This window comes from Protopterus annectens, chromosome 7.part0 (assembly GCF_019279795.1).
Source record: "Protopterus annectens isolate FY-2018-M chromosome 7.part0, PAN1.0, whole genome shotgun sequence".
Taxonomy (NCBI): domain Eukaryota; kingdom Metazoa; phylum Chordata; order Ceratodontiformes; family Protopteridae; genus Protopterus; species Protopterus annectens.
Window position 1 is genome coordinate 1,755,371,242 of NC_056739.1, and position 15,969 is coordinate 1,755,387,210.

Below are 15,969 nucleotides of genomic sequence, written 5' to 3' on the forward strand. Positions count from 1 at the left end.
ATGTCTGGCACTCACCTATGAGTCCTAATGGAAAAGTGGAGAGAAAGGTTGGCCCATTCACAATATGTATAGTGTCCAGTGGTTACTCTTCCTGGGGTGGAGCCAAGGTTACTCACCTTCACAAAATGTTGGCCAGGCAACATAGAGATGTTTACACAGGGCCCTCCTGGAACAATTCAGGCAGGCAACATAGAGATGTTTACACAGGGCCCTCCTGGAACAATTCAGGCAGGCAACATAGAGATGTTTACACAGGGCCCTCCTGGAACAATTCAGGCAGGCAACATAGAGATGTTTACACAGGGCCCTCCTGGAACAATTCAGGCAGGCAACATAGAGATGTTTACACAGGGCCTTCCTGGAACAATTCAGGTAGAATCTTTTGCTTTCTTTTTTTCTTAATTTTAAAGAAAATAGAGATATTAGGACTAATTTATTACAAAATTGGGCCAGAGATAAGTGGGTTTTGACCATGCAGCTTACTAAGGAGGAAACATTCACTACCATTTGAGATATGTAGAGCTGTTTTAAATTAAAGACAGTGTTAGATTAGTCTATTATCACAATAACCCAAGAAAGCTGGCATGAATTTTGGGTGCTATTTTAGAAACTGAATCTATTTTGTCCTGCATGATTGACAAGTGGAGCTCAGTTAAAATTGTTAAAATTGTTTCCAAAATTGTATGCCTCTATTAAGTATAGAATTTTGCCTGCCCTAGGCAAGATTTGCTGGATAATTATGGAATATTAGCTGACTGACCTTTTCTGTACAAAAGATCCTTTTCTGTTATTATCCCTGGTTGTTCCAATGTCAGCCTCACCACTATGCCTGTTCACCCGGTGTGTTATCCATTGCACTCCCATAACTAAACAGTACATTTTGAAAATACTCCCAAGTCAGTCAGATCATCACTATCTTAGTTCCTCTGATAGTATTAGTGAGTCTCTCATGTTCAATACTTGCCCATAATGGGCCTATTTGGGGGAGAAGTAGGGAAAACTTGTCATAGTGTATGGAGGGTGACTAAGAAAATAGCATTATTTGGTGGTTGATTGCTTGATTCTGTGCCAGCATCTCTTGGCAGACTGCTTTGTGGGCTTGTGGCTATAGTACGAAAGCGCATCATTAAACACGGAAGATGATTGTACTTGTTATCATATCAAAATGGCTTATCTTAGTTCAAGAAATTTGCAGAAAGGATTCTTTTCAGTTCCTGCTGTAGTAAATGCTCAGAGTGTGAGCGCTCCAGATTATAGGCACTGGATTTCCTGATGTAGTTGTGATCTCTGTAATGTCTATGTGTTTATTTGGATTAAATATGTATACATATAGATTTCCATTACTCTGTGAATTAAACTAATGTTAAACCTGACACTAAAGCAATAGTTCCCTGTGCTTCAAAATTCCCTTTGCTATCGTCCCTCTATTCTCCCCCATCTTTTTTAGAAGCAATTAAAGAAAAAAAAAAAAAGAGCTTCAATCCTTGCTAGAAATTTACTCAATGTATCCAGCATATATACAACATATTTAATCTTGCTTTGCTTATTTATTTCTTAGGTAGTCACACACCATTTAAAACATCTAGCTGGTTACTGGCCAACATCGACGTGTATGGGTACTATAGGGTTAACTATGATGAGGAAAACTGGAAAAGACTTATTCAGCTACTAGAATCGAATCATAAAGTAAGTATGTTTTATTAATTATAATCTATGCACAATATTTCCTTCTTATGATTGTAGGCATTCACTTTTCAAGAAGTATCAGTAATTACTGGGGAAGTGCTTAATAATCATTACAATTAGATTTTTGATTCTCCACCAAATGAGAAAATAGGTAGTTGCATACATTGTAAGTATACAGTAGCATTATGTTGTATAACTGTAGATACAGCTAAATATAGCTAAAATCCAAATCTTTTTTTTCTTAACAACTGACACTATACAAATGGCTTATATTTAAAAAGAGATATTGTTACACTAAATCACTCTGTTGCAAATAAAACATTTCTAAGCATATTATTTAACACTGCATAATCAGCATGCTCAACAGAATTAGAAACTTTTTTGAGTTTCTGGAGGCTTCTGCTGGTTTGAATTAAGCTGTGTTTTTATGTTGGATGTGCATACGTTTTCCTTTACATAATTATCTCAGTATTTTCAGTTGGCTTTACACTGGTGCTATCACACAACCAGTACAGGGATTTGCAATCAGCTCAATATTATTTTGGAATAATAAAATAAAATGAAGCAATCACACTTGCAAAACTCTGACCATTAATAAAAATTTAACAGGACACCATATGCATTTTGTCCTCAGCATCACAAAGGACTTCAGCATACAATTACATTATCTGATTAAATGCTTTTGAAGTCAAATGACAACCAAATCTCCAATTAAAAATGAAACACTTAAATAAAATGCAATTTTTAAACATATTAATAATAGTACATAAATATTGCTTAAATAAATACTCTGCCTAGACTATTTGTACTTCTTTCATCTCACTTCACTTTCAGAGCTTCTTGCAGACGAAGTAGATATATCACCCTTAATAACATTTTCAGTTCATTTTCCCTTTCCTCTGAAGTACCGCTAAACTCCTTTAACTTAATGAGCACACATTTCCCAAGAGAAAATAAAATATTTTTAAATGATTTCAATTTTAGGCATGCGTGAACAAAGGCATTCTGATTATTATTTTTTAACTTTAGCATTTTTATTGCTGTATATCTAACAAAGCTTTTCAACATTATCATTTAACACTGACATGTTCACATATAAAGCTTATTCCACATTTGTCTGCCAGATTGTACACATTTTTTTCTTAACGATACATATAATCCAAAAATATGATATTTATATCTTATTACAATAGAAGAAAATGTGTTTGCATTTCTACTCATTCTCATCTCATTTATAACCACAACAATACTGTCCATAATTTGAGCTACATCATGCCTTCCCCAAAGGTTTCCCCTTTACACATTTCAATTTATGTTAAGCACCATATGCAGAGTTTGGGGTGATCCACTTTCCCACATCACAATTATTCAAAAGATTACCTTTGTTTAGGTATGACTTATTTTATCTTTGATAATCCCTTTATCTGTAAGTGATACCACCTAATCCAGTAAAACTACAATTTCACCCATTTCATCACTCACTCACTCTTGCCCCATTGCTGAACAGACTGCCCCCCCTACACCACCTTGTCAACCACTACACATGCTCACTCCATAGTTTTTGCATCCAGATCCTTGCATATCTTTCTATATGAACTTCCAGTATGAACTACCATTTCCAGGCCTTCTCCGGTGAGCTGAATGGAGAGATGATAAGTCAGCAGGCAAAGGAGACTAGTATTGCTGAAACTGAAATCATCATCAAGTATCTGTGAGTACTTTCACAAGGTGGACCCTGTTTTTCACAAAATCTCACCAAGATGACACAGAGATGTCACAGATGACACTGATATATAGACTGTATTTTATATAGCACATATCATAGACAGAAGTAGATCAAAAATAAAAAAAAATAGCTGGGTGCACAAGACCCAAGATAAAAAAGTACCCATTCCTAGTTGGTACACTGGTGCCAAGACTGGAAAAAATGACAGTGTAGAATCCTCAAAATATGGAAACATATCCAGTCCACAAAAATCACAAAAACTGATAGGCCAAAGAAGAGCTATAAAGACAATAGACTGAACTATTGATGATAAGAAAGTAATTACGTATTGTTACTGTTATGCAAAAAGCCCAGAATTTCCAGACTCTAGATATACAAAAAGATTAAGAGAGAAATTAGAGGAAAGAAAAATACTTCCAGAAGAAAAACTGTCTGAAGCCTCAAATAAAAATTTGCGTTCATTAATACAACAGATTTATGAAAAACATTTTATAGACTAAAAGACTTTGATCTGTTTGAAAAAATAAAGCATCTGAGAAAGTGTGAAAATATAAACAACAAAACCTAGAGATTTTTGAAAAGTATAAAAAAGAAATATGGACATGGGAAAGAAACAGATATTTGATATGGTGCAATATTTATGTAAAGTTGAAAGCCAAATTAATCAGTACAAAAAAGACAGCCCCAAAGATATTCGAACAGAAATACAGGCAAAGGCATCCAGATTTGGAAAATTTCACAATAAAAAATAGTACCACAAAGAGAAAATATAGAAAAGAAGGTTAGTAAAGTAGAAGTTAAAAAAATAAAAGCTGAAGCTATGGAATGCCTGTGAAGTGACGAATTTGGTTTAGAAGGTCTAACACAGGTTTTGTCAAAGCATGGTGGAATGAGTCCCAAAGTAAGAAGAAACAGGAAGATCAGGAAAGATCTGAAAAAAAAATATGGACGTGGCAAGAAAGAGATTTAATATGGTGCAATATTTATGCAAAGGAGAAATCAAAATTAATCCATACAAAAAGAGCAGCACTAAAAATGTCTGAAAAGAAATACAGGCAGAGGAATTCAGATATAGAAAGCTTTACAATACAAAAAATAAGAAGACAAAGAGGAAAAGTAGAAAAGAAGATTAGTAATGGAGAAGTTCAAGAAATAGAAACTGAGGTTATGGAGTACCTGCAAAGTGAATGATTCAGTGTAGAAAATCTAACTCAGGAAGCACCACAGCAGGACAGAGCAATAGACATCTAAATTAAGGAGAAACCAGTGGAACAGGAAGTACTAGGCAGTTGCCATATGAATACATTTTGGAGACTTCCACAAGAAACCAGTATAAACGTTCACTTAAAGTTGGACAGCAAAGGAAGGAACAGGAAACTGTGGCAACTCTGACACAGTTAATGTTGAGGAATGATAGGCTAGTGAGTTCCCATATGACAGCACAATGGATGACTCAGGATGAACTTGAAGAGAATGTGCCACAGGAAGAAGCTATAGAACTTTCTATAGAATGCCAGCAGGAAATGGTGAACAAAAAATGTGCCCTTAATTTAGAGGAAAATGAGCTGAAAGAAGAGTTGCTTGACTTAATAGAGACAGACATAATAAGATTAATGAAAGAAACAGACTGCAGAAGGTCAATAAAACCCAAAATGTCAGAAGTCTGATAAAATAAATGAATGCAGTACTTAGGACTGTCCATAGAGATCCATGCTATATAACAGAAGTAAACAGGATATATTACTGTACAGCTAAATTAATAACAGATACAATTCTACCACATGAACACAGGGTAGTGAGGGAAAGGACGTAGAGAAATCGAATACCATCAAGGAAGTATCAAATAGAGAAAACTATAAAGCAATTGAGACAAGAAGTGTCACTGTTAGAAGAATATAGAAGGAGGAAGAGATTAACAAAAATACTCAGAAAGATAGACATGATAAAAGCAAGGCACAGTATTATAACAGATCAGGATCTGTCTTGCACTAGTGCAAATAATAAACTAAAAATCTCAGCACAAGCAGAAAAACATAGAAAATACACAGATAAATATAAAGGAAAAGTACAAAGTAAGCAATTTGATGACCCTAAAAAGTTCTAAAGAGAATTGAGAACAAGGTAAAAGCAATTGAAAGACCACCCAAAAAAGAAGAAATAGATGCATTTGGATAAATGTTTATGAAGATCCTGTGGAACATAACAAAGATGTTAAATACATAAAAGATGTAAAAGAAAGAATAAGAAGTTTAAAGGTACAGGATATGAAATGGAATGAAGTAACAACCAGACAGATTGAAACAAAGTTAAGAAATACCTCCAATTGGAAAGCACCAGGCCCAGATGCAGTACCTAACTTTTGGCTAAAAGTATTAACATCTTTGCATGAAGATTTAGCTATGAGTATGCACTATTTTTTATGCACATCCCGAACAAACGCCAGTCTGATTAACAACAGGAAAGACAATGCTCCTACCTGCAAGACATCCTAAAAATTGTAGACAAATAACTTGCTTTCCAACGATGTATAAATTATACACCAGAATTGATGCTGACAGAGTTTATAGCCATTTAGAAGACAATTCAATCATGGCAATAGAACAAAAGGGTAATAAACGAAAGTCATATGGAACAAAGGATCATCTCTTGCTAAATAAAGTCATAATGGAGAACTATAAAAAGGGGAAGAATCTAAGTATGGCATGGATTGACTACAAAAAAGCATTTGATAGTATGCCACATTCATGGATAAAAGAGTGCTTAAAATGTATAAGATACACCCTACAATGATCAATTACATTACAGTGACCATGAAACAGTTGAAGACCCCTTTGCAATTAAGCCATGAGAAAGGACAAATTATCATTCCAAATCTATGAAGAAACTCCACAGACCACTAGGCTAAAACAGCAACCTTTAATTCAAATGTAGTAAGCGCTTTCAATATACACCCTTCATCAGACTAATTCCTTGTAGTACAAGCTCATTATTTAAAGCAACAATTACCCAATCAGCAGTCAAAACCCTGGGATTGTGCCTTTAAAACCTGTATTAAAGAGGCAGAGACCATGTGTTTAGTGTTTTGACTGTTGATTGGGTAATTGTTATTTTAAATAATAAGCATGTATTACAAGAAATTAGTCTGATGAAGGGTTTATCCTGAAAGTGCTTACTACATTTGTATTAAAGGTTGCTGTTTTAGTCTGGTGGTCTGTGGAGTTTCTTCGTTGATTTGTTACTGGTTTTACTACTGCAGACATTCAGTATCTTAGTACCTGCTTTCTGTTTTATTGACATTATTATTCCAGGGATAAAAATTCAAAGGGGGATTTTCCAAGGTGACTCCTAGTCACCCCTGTTATTCTGTCTTGTTTTTACCCCTTTAAGCGGTCTACTTAACAGATTAGACCATGGCTATAATTTGGCTCCTGGAAAACAACAAAGTATAAAGACCTCTCATCTTCTCCTTGTCGATGATTTAAAACTGTAAAGCTCATCAGATGAGGAACTGAAAGCACAATTTCAAGTAGTCAAAACTTTTTCAGATGATATAAGAATGTCATTTGGTCTTGATGAATGTGCCAAAAAACAAAAGAAAGAATATAAGGTGAAGCATTAGATGAGAAGGCAAGAAATGTGGAAAGTGCATAAATATAGTTGCATGTATAGAAAACTTCTGGAAGAACCTCATGTTGATCATGATCGAATGCAGGAAGGGTTAAGGAAAGGTGAATTCAAACGAAAAGATGAAAGGTTAATATTGGCATCCCCAAGATAGTGGGTTACGTACACATTGGTTTACAAAGTCTATTGAACATGTGGGAAAAATAGACAAATGTAGGTTTTAGAGTTGGAAACAGTTGCACACCTTGTTGCTGGTTATGACATACTAATGGCAGAAGGATTGTATACTGAAAGGCACAATAATATGGCAAGATAATTGCACTGGGGATTGTGCAAACATTATGGTACTGAAGTGGTTGAAAAACGCTGGAAACATAAACCACAAAGCAACATAGAAAATGATGAAGTCTACATCACATGGGATCACCCATTACCAACAGTTCAAAAAATAGATGTGAGAAAAACAGATATACTGGTCCATGAAAAAAAGACAGAAATAGCATTGATCAAATCACTACACCCAGTGACTACAGTGCCTAGTGTACAGCGATACACAAAGTCATAAAATATCAAGATTTGCAGGCAGAAATGAAAGCAATGTCAAAGAAAGATACCCAGACAGTTCCAATTGTAATAGGAGCAATGGGTCTTATAAAAAAGAATCTACAATCATATTTAGATATGTTACCATTACATGTAACTCCATACAAACTGCAGAAGGAGTCATTACTCAGCACATTGAGGGTGCTTGAAGAGCACTTTTTGCTGACATCAAAGATTGAAACAATACTAATTTCATGAACTTTAATCGTACTTTAACTTAGGAATGGGATCCATTCCTGTCATGGTATTAGAAACCCAAAAGACTTGGAGAAATTAAAAAAGAGTAAGCAGTTGAAGTTCTATTGCTTCATCTGCAGCTCCTCTTTTCTTTTTATGCACCCCCAAAAGTCATAAGTCATTCCAATCTGGTGTGTAGTTGACCGGTATTTAATTTAGACCTTTTTTGCTCTCTCCACAGTGGTGTAACCTTCCTATATGTCCACCATGTGTGTATCTGTTCCGCATTTTCTTCCCCATATTTCCATCACTGCAGATGGATACCATCCTTCTCAGTGGAACTTTTCAGGGATGGCCTATACCATCTGTGCACCATCCTTCCATACTAATCCCCAACAGGGAATTGTTGTGGCTAGGCTTGTATAGGCCCTAGGGTGGATAGCCTAGTACCAACCTATGATACCTTTCAGGATTTTCAATTATTCTTTACTGGCTAACACACACACACACATTCTGTTGACACTTCCTCTAGTGACCATTGTGTAAAGTGCAACAATTAGTCAGTCGATTTCTATGACAATCTGTCTTGCTATCCTTGACTACACTGAAGTGATTAGGAGTTTACACTTTAGTAGTGGTCATGTGACTGTGTACTTAATATGTATAAATAAGGGACTATGGGGGTTAAGTTCCATACTGAGGTATGGTTGGCAGAGCTTCCCACATAAATGCAGTTGCTTCAGGAATTTGGGATATGGAATGTATTTTTATGTATGTTGTCTATTCTAAGCAACTAGCAGTGTGCTTATTTATTATCTTATATTCTGTCATAACACATAATAAAGCACAAGTAAACTATTGGAGTCCTGGATTGCTCCCATCTCCAACACCTCCAGTAGTTCTCCCTCAGGGTCTGCTTAACTCCCTCAGGCACAACATAAGTGGCCTGTTTGATGAGCCACCAATGGTCTGTGTTTGCATTGTACTTCGTCAGGTGTGTGTACCCTGGTTTACCTTTAAATGTGTTCCCAAACTACTGTAGGGCTGCCTGGATCTCCTGAACCTGGTTAAGAGATAGCTACACACTTTACCCTTGTCTACCTCAACACTTCCTTTTAATTTTTTCCCACTTTTTTGTCTCCCTCCTTTGCTTTCTACCCCTTATTTGACGTATGTCTTATTCTTCTTCACATCCCATCCTCAACAATAACACTTACTACAAATATTTAGCTCTTTGTATATTTTCTCCATACTATATGATGTTATGACAGTGTGCAGGTGTTCTTTGTACTGATTTTACTGACTGAATACTTTATCGAATTTACTTATGATTGGGTTCATTTATTATTATCCTGGCTTATATCCCTCTATATGTTTGCTATTATAGTAACACTGTTTCACTAATACTGATGAATATTTTTCTTTGGTTGTGTTTCTGTCATGGTAAGCCTGAAGTTTGTCTGTGTGGATCAATGCTCTGGTTTGGTAACACACTTTAAATAAACTAATAAAATGAAAAACATGTATTTATAAGTTAAGTACTGGACGCAGTCCAGCATCTTTGGAAGGTGCTACAGACAGCACCAAGCAGATCATGCTACTAAGAAGCAGCCTCATTTTCAAGCGTGGCACCCAGCTCTTACCTCCTGGGCCTACCTCTCGACCTGGAAATATCAAAAATCTGGACAACGGCCCATGAAAAATAGGTACAAATGTGTACACTGATTAACATAAAATTTGCATACATAATTGTGTAACCCACCCACTCCAGTGGAATTGTGGGATACCAACTTTCAAATGCAAACTGAAGAACAGACAACCAAAATATGGCCCCAGAGTCCCCCTGCATCCATTCCAATGTCCCATTACCTGGCTATTTTTGCCCCATTTACCATAAACACTAATGTGCATACTGCTTTATTTCTACAATGATTATTTGGATTTTACTTTACATTTTATAGCACAATGCACAAACACTAACAGACATCTGCTAAACAAAGCAATACTGTCTAACAATGAAAATAGACTCAGCATTAAAACTTCTCTGCCCTTGAAACTGTTGCTACAGTACAAGGCATTCTGCCCTAAAATACACTGTGTTATATAAATTAAGTAAAAGGCATTACACAAGCACAGTTCAGCAGAGTTCAGCTGTTACAGTAATCTCCTCTGCCAAGAAAAAACAAGCAGTGTCAAGCACAGTTCAGCCTTTAAATATAGATTAGGTAATCTCCTGCAGACAATTAAAGGCATCCTGCTCCTGCTAAACCAAAAAGAAAGCTCAGTTCAGTTCATTTTTCCTGTTGTAACAGCCAGCCAGGTAAAAACACATGCACCATTAAGTAAATTAGCACACAGTTTCTCCTGCATATAGCACAGTGTTAAGTAAGTAAAATGCACGGCTGTATAAATTAAGTAAAACTGTAAAAGGCATCCTGCTTAAGTAAAAAGAAAGCACAGTTCAGCCCAGCCGTTAAACTCAAGAGTTTGCAGTTACACACAAGCACAATTCAGCTGTTAGTAAAGTAATCTCCTCTCTTCTGCCAAGAAGGCACAAGCACAGTTCAGCCTTTAAATATTAAGTAATCTCCTACAGACAGTTAAATTTAAAGCATCTTGCTCCTGCTAAACTAAAAAGAAAGTGCAGTTCAGTTCATTTCTCCTGTTAACAGCCAGGTAAAAACACACATGCACCATTGGTAAATTAACAGACACATACACACACACACACACACACACACACACACACACACACACACACACACACACACACACACACACACACACACACACACTCTTCACTCAGAATAGATAAAAGATATTTCCTACTTCAGCCAGAATCCTTTCTGCCCCCAGGACACTTCTCGCTTGCAAAGCAGATCCATCCATTAAGCAGGATAACTGATCCACCGGAATGATAACCCGCTCTGCTCGCTCATATCCGGACTGCATAACATGATCCATTTGAATAAAAAATAATCCACTCTGCTCGCTTGCATCCGGACTGCATACCTGATCTGCTCTGCTTGCATCTGGACTGCATAACTGATCCATTTGAATAAAAAATAACCCGCTCTGCTTGCTTGCATCCGGACTGCATAACTGATCCATTGAAATAAAAAATAACTGCCTATTTGAATAAAAATGTTTCCCACAAAAATGCATACACTCAAAGTGAGCCAGCTGGTGTGCATGTGAGCCCTTGAGTTCAATTCCGTCAGGCTGGTAGCCCCGGTGGAGCGGACATCATCGCACACGTGATGATGTCAGCTCAATAGTGAAAAAATTAAAAAATAAAAAAAGCTGGGGGAAAAAAGTTGGAAATGAAGGGGTGTCTCCCCATTATTTGGACCCCAAAACTCTGTAAAAAATGAGTAATTCGGTATAGTTCGGAAGTATGCTCCTGGGTCCAGTGCACTCATATGCCAGGAAGTACTGAACAAATGAGTCAGTGAGACTGAGAGTAATGGTTGTGGCAAGACTAGGGTCCAAAAAGAGCATGAAAAAATTCTAACCTTTACATTCTCCCCTTATACTACCCCTTTCTTCCTTCATGGATTTCCATGAACATCTTGCACATGCACTGAATGGTTGCAGTTCCTTAACCAGTTAATTCTCATACCTTACTGCACTCTGTGTGTTTCCACAAAACTTCATAAATTTGTTCAACTTCCTCAGAATGCGGCAGTAATAATAGCAATAATCTCAGGCCTCTCCTTAGAAATGGCATTGCTCACATACCATTAACTGGTTTTGAAAGTTTATTTTTATTTAATTCATTATTTGTTAAACTGGGTTAGGTTTATCAATACATGCAGATCTTTTCCATCCATGTCACAGGTCACAAGGGCAACAGTAAGGATTACATGTAAGGATAATTTAGAGTAGTCGCTAAGCATCATGTTTTGGCAGATGGGACAAAAATCAAAATTACTTAAGGAAACCAATATGGATGCAAGTAGAAGATACACTTCTCCAAAAAAACTCTCCCATAATCCAGTCAAACCGTTTTTTTAGCATTATGTTTCTGCCCCTCCCCCATTTTGTATGCATCTTCGGAAATGCGATACCCCTGCAATACATTTATAAGTCAGATTGCTTCCCACTTTCAGCCAAGTAAATAATTTTTCTATCCACCTCTGCTTCCCACAATTCAACACACACCTCATGTTTCTCTACTTTTGGATTATTTTGATGCTATCTCTAACTACAGCAAACATTTCTTTGTCATAATGTTGAATTGGTAACATTCTGTCACTACTACATTTTTGACCATGCTATACTCCCTTTTTTCATTCTGACAGTCATCCTCAGTGTCCAACACCCATCGCCAGGTCCACCAGTCATTTTCATTCTCTGACTTGTACTGAATTATGAACAGGGGAAACTTAGGTTGCACTGGCAGGCAGCTGTCTAACATCAGCTGGGGGGGGGGGCTGTTAATGGCCTACCCTGGATTCCTCCAGCCTCCCTCTAGTTGCATGGTTATGTTATAAGTGGAGGGCGTGCAATGAGAATGTGCAATTTCCACCCTACCTTTGCAAAAGCTCATACCCTCACTTGTATAATCCCCAGCTAACACCACATACATCATGGGGAATGTCCACTCACCTCAGCCACCCTTCTACCCCCAGGATGGGCACAGACCCATCCTTTTGCCTCTAATTAAACCTGGGTCAGCTGGGCACTAGACAGGGCTTTATCACTATGCCTCTGGAGCAGCAACATTCTGTCAGTCCTCGTAGTGATTGAAAGCTACCTCATATCGCAATATTTGTTATTATTATTATTTATGCTTACTAGTTTTTGTTTCCATACTGTTTGATACAGACTATTAATTAGCAACTAATCATAAATTGCATGTCAGCATGAGAAACGAATGAAAGCACAGTACATCTGAATCAGTTCTCAAATTAAGCATGGTCTTATTATCTTTGAGAGAGTAACTAGGGTGGTACACAAAGTCACATAGTTAATTTGACCACAATTGGATTAAAAAAAATGAATGAGCACTTAGCAGCAGCAAATGAGCAATATGGAAAGATGCACAGCTAACACTGTAAGCCATAGGGACATAAAGCAGCAGTTACTAATAATACTGAACTAGACACTTGAGTAATGCATGGTGCAATATGATATCTGCTCCTGTAACAAGACTTTATCTACAGGAGAAGGATTACCAGGAGGAAAATGCCTTGCACTTTGCTGCACTGTTTCTCAGGCAAATTCCTGGACCTCATAAGGTACAAAGATTCTGTCATAGTTAGGGGGGCTTCTGACTGAATAGGGTCCTTTTGAGCCAAATAGGTCCACCTAGCCTAAGGCTAGCCCTGCAATCTGTCTTTGGAATGTAGATAACTGCTAAAATCTGTATAGTATCACCGCCTTAATAACACACGGATACCTAAATTGTCTCAAGCAACTTTCAGCCATAATAATGGTAACAAGAACATGGCTTTTCTAACGAATAACTAATACACCCACTGCAAATGCTAAGTGTAAACAGCTTATCTCAGTGCTGAACTAAGGTCTTCTGCACATCTTGTTCATAAGGAGCACTCTCAGGCTATAAATCTAAGGCATGGCTACCTGTCATCCTTGTCTGCATGCCCATAGAACTCTCTTTGCCTGTGTGCGTGTTATCAGTGTACTAATGTAAATATGCTAACAGTATCACTTTGATTTTTGCATTTGAATTCATTCTTTGCAGTGTACATCTATATATTCTAATCACACAAATATTATGTCATTGCTTAGTGTTTTTACACCCAGGCTGAGACTGACATAGGTCCCTGTGGATCAGCGCTCTAAATGCTAAATAACTAAGTAAATGAATATTTTGGCAATGATGGTTTCTCTGATGAGATAAGTGCATTATGACAGAATTTTGTCTACAACAACCTGAAGACCTGATGTGGGGTGGATTTAGAGTGATGCTGGGTAAGGTATACTACAAAACAGTGCATTAGTACATTCCTTGAGATATTTTCTAGCTTTTGAAAGTAAGCAGGGGACAAATTTGTAGAAGTACTAAGCCAATTAAAGATTTATCTACTACTTTGTTTGCTACCTTTGAGGCCTATCAGTCTGAAGAAATGACCTTAACAGCACTGGTAGAGGTGGGATAATAAATGCAGAGTCAGACTCTGTTAAATAGAGCGTTAGCAAATGTCATAACCTAATATAAATGTTTGAAAGTTACTCCACAAGTAAATTATTATTCAAGGGAGGATTCAAGAAAGTACCACAACATGTACACCACCGTATAAATGTCACAGTACCTTTCAGCGATTCAGCAACCATCCCTACACAGTGCTCCATGGTCTTCCACCATGAAAACATGCAGCAGTAGAGCTGACACATTATCCATGATGAATGCTAATGAGGCATTCCAGGGGGAGAGGCATATGCTAATTAGCCATGTGCTCACTCCCTGAAACCATCTTCAGGAAGGCATCAGCAAGGCCAAGCGATTTCTTCACTTGACTGTGTAGATTAGCATGGTTATTCCCATTGCTCTGTGGAAATGAACTCAACCTAAAGTCCATGTTCAACCTCCTGCTTCAGATGTGGTATGTGGATAGAGATGGGTGGAACCATTAGGCCACCAGGGATTCCTCTTAAAGTGCCTTAATAGTACCAATGGGAGTTATGAGATTGGGGGGATGCACTAGGCTACCAGGGATTACTCTTTATGCCATAACAACACCAACAGCAGTATGGTATTACTGGGATCAGGGATGAGTGATGCACTAAACTACAGAGATACTCAGGGATTAATGCACTGACTTTTTTGTTATCTTATCAGTACAGCATAAGTGAATTGTTTGGCTACTCTTTAGAAATACGAAGCTTACCACCAAGCCTGATGCCCATAAACATTATGGTGCCTGCAAGATATCCCAAATAACATCCAGAATAAAGGTTAAAAGGGTCACACAGACAAACCATTCAGGAAAAAAATCTGCAAGAAAGACTTTATTTATAGGTAGGTATATCATAGAATCATAGGAGTTTAATAAACTATCACTGTGGAGGTCATTGCAAGCCTAGCCAATTCATCCCAATGTAATACCATGCATATGCTAGTCAATACCCAGGATTGCATTTAGTAAAGTATGCCCATGTCCAGGAGGGTTGTGGGCACTATCCCTAGTAAGAATTTATGGTACCTCATTGACTCACCCAGGTTCCTCTTGGACAGTGTCATAGAGGTGCTCTGATTCACGTGAATTGGTAGGCTCTTCCGAAGACATGGCAATCACTGGGGAGAAATCTGTCCCTCCTGCATATCCTATTTAAGTCTCAGGCCATATTTAGGTCCCCGGAATCGGTAGCTCTAGTCCCGTTTTATTTATGGCTATGCAGCAAGTTCATTAGGTTTGGATCTGAGATTGCTCTGTAAGCCAGGCACAAGTCTTTCCTAAGAAGTCTATATAATACAGGGTATAGACAGGGATTTTAGTTGGTCTGAGTAAGGCATGTGCTGGAGTCCCTTGATCTTCTTTGATTGAAACCTCTGAGTTCTCTCCAATTGATGCAGGTGCTTTCTATGGTACATGCTGAATGGGGTGTTATATTCAATTATGGGTGAGATTAGTGCTGAGTATAGAGGGTTTATAACCTCCTTTGCTCTCTTGGAGCTCTGGCTTTGATTCTTTCTGGTACAGATGAGTCTATACACTTATGCAAGTGATTGTACAGGACTTTAGTGTAAGCCTTGGTGTAGTTACGATTTCCAGCTGGGAGCGGAGCTTGGAATGCCTTTATACCTTCAACTAGGAGGGTATATGCTTTGGTGAAGTTTTTTAGTTGAATTCTGCCCTTTGTGGGTTCTGGTGCTGCCAGCTCAAAGGTGACTGATTTGTGGTCAGATTTAACTAATGAAGGTCTGACAGCTGTGGCAGTGCATCTGTTTGACATGTTTGTAAGGACCATATCTAGTACATTTTGTTCCTTATGTCAAGGCATGGACAATTTATTCCAGGGCATTTGAGTTAATAAAGTCAAGGAATTTTTGCGCTAGTAAGTTGGGCTACCATAGGTTTCCCAACTGATGGTGGGATAATTGAAATCTGCCATAACCAGAGTGCTCGGGAGTATTTGGATAGACTTCAGTTTGGTCAAGTAGGCTTTGTACATGTCATGACCCA

At 37.6% G+C, this 15,969-nt stretch overlaps 1 protein-coding gene across 3 annotated transcripts in view; it reads left to right on the forward strand.

Annotated features, from left to right (window-relative positions):
• Positions 1 to 15,969, forward strand: part of LOC122807225 (alanyl aminopeptidase, membrane) — a 1,192,582-nt gene that overhangs the window by 964,992 nt on the left and 211,621 nt on the right. For all 3 annotated transcript variants that reach the window (XM_044078301.1, XM_044078300.1, XM_044078302.1), the window contains one exon: positions 1,559 to 1,686. In XM_044078301.1, the coding sequence (XP_043934236.1) occupies positions 1,559 to 1,686 (128 nt within the window). The remainder of the gene's footprint in view (positions 1 to 1,558; positions 1,687 to 15,969) is intronic.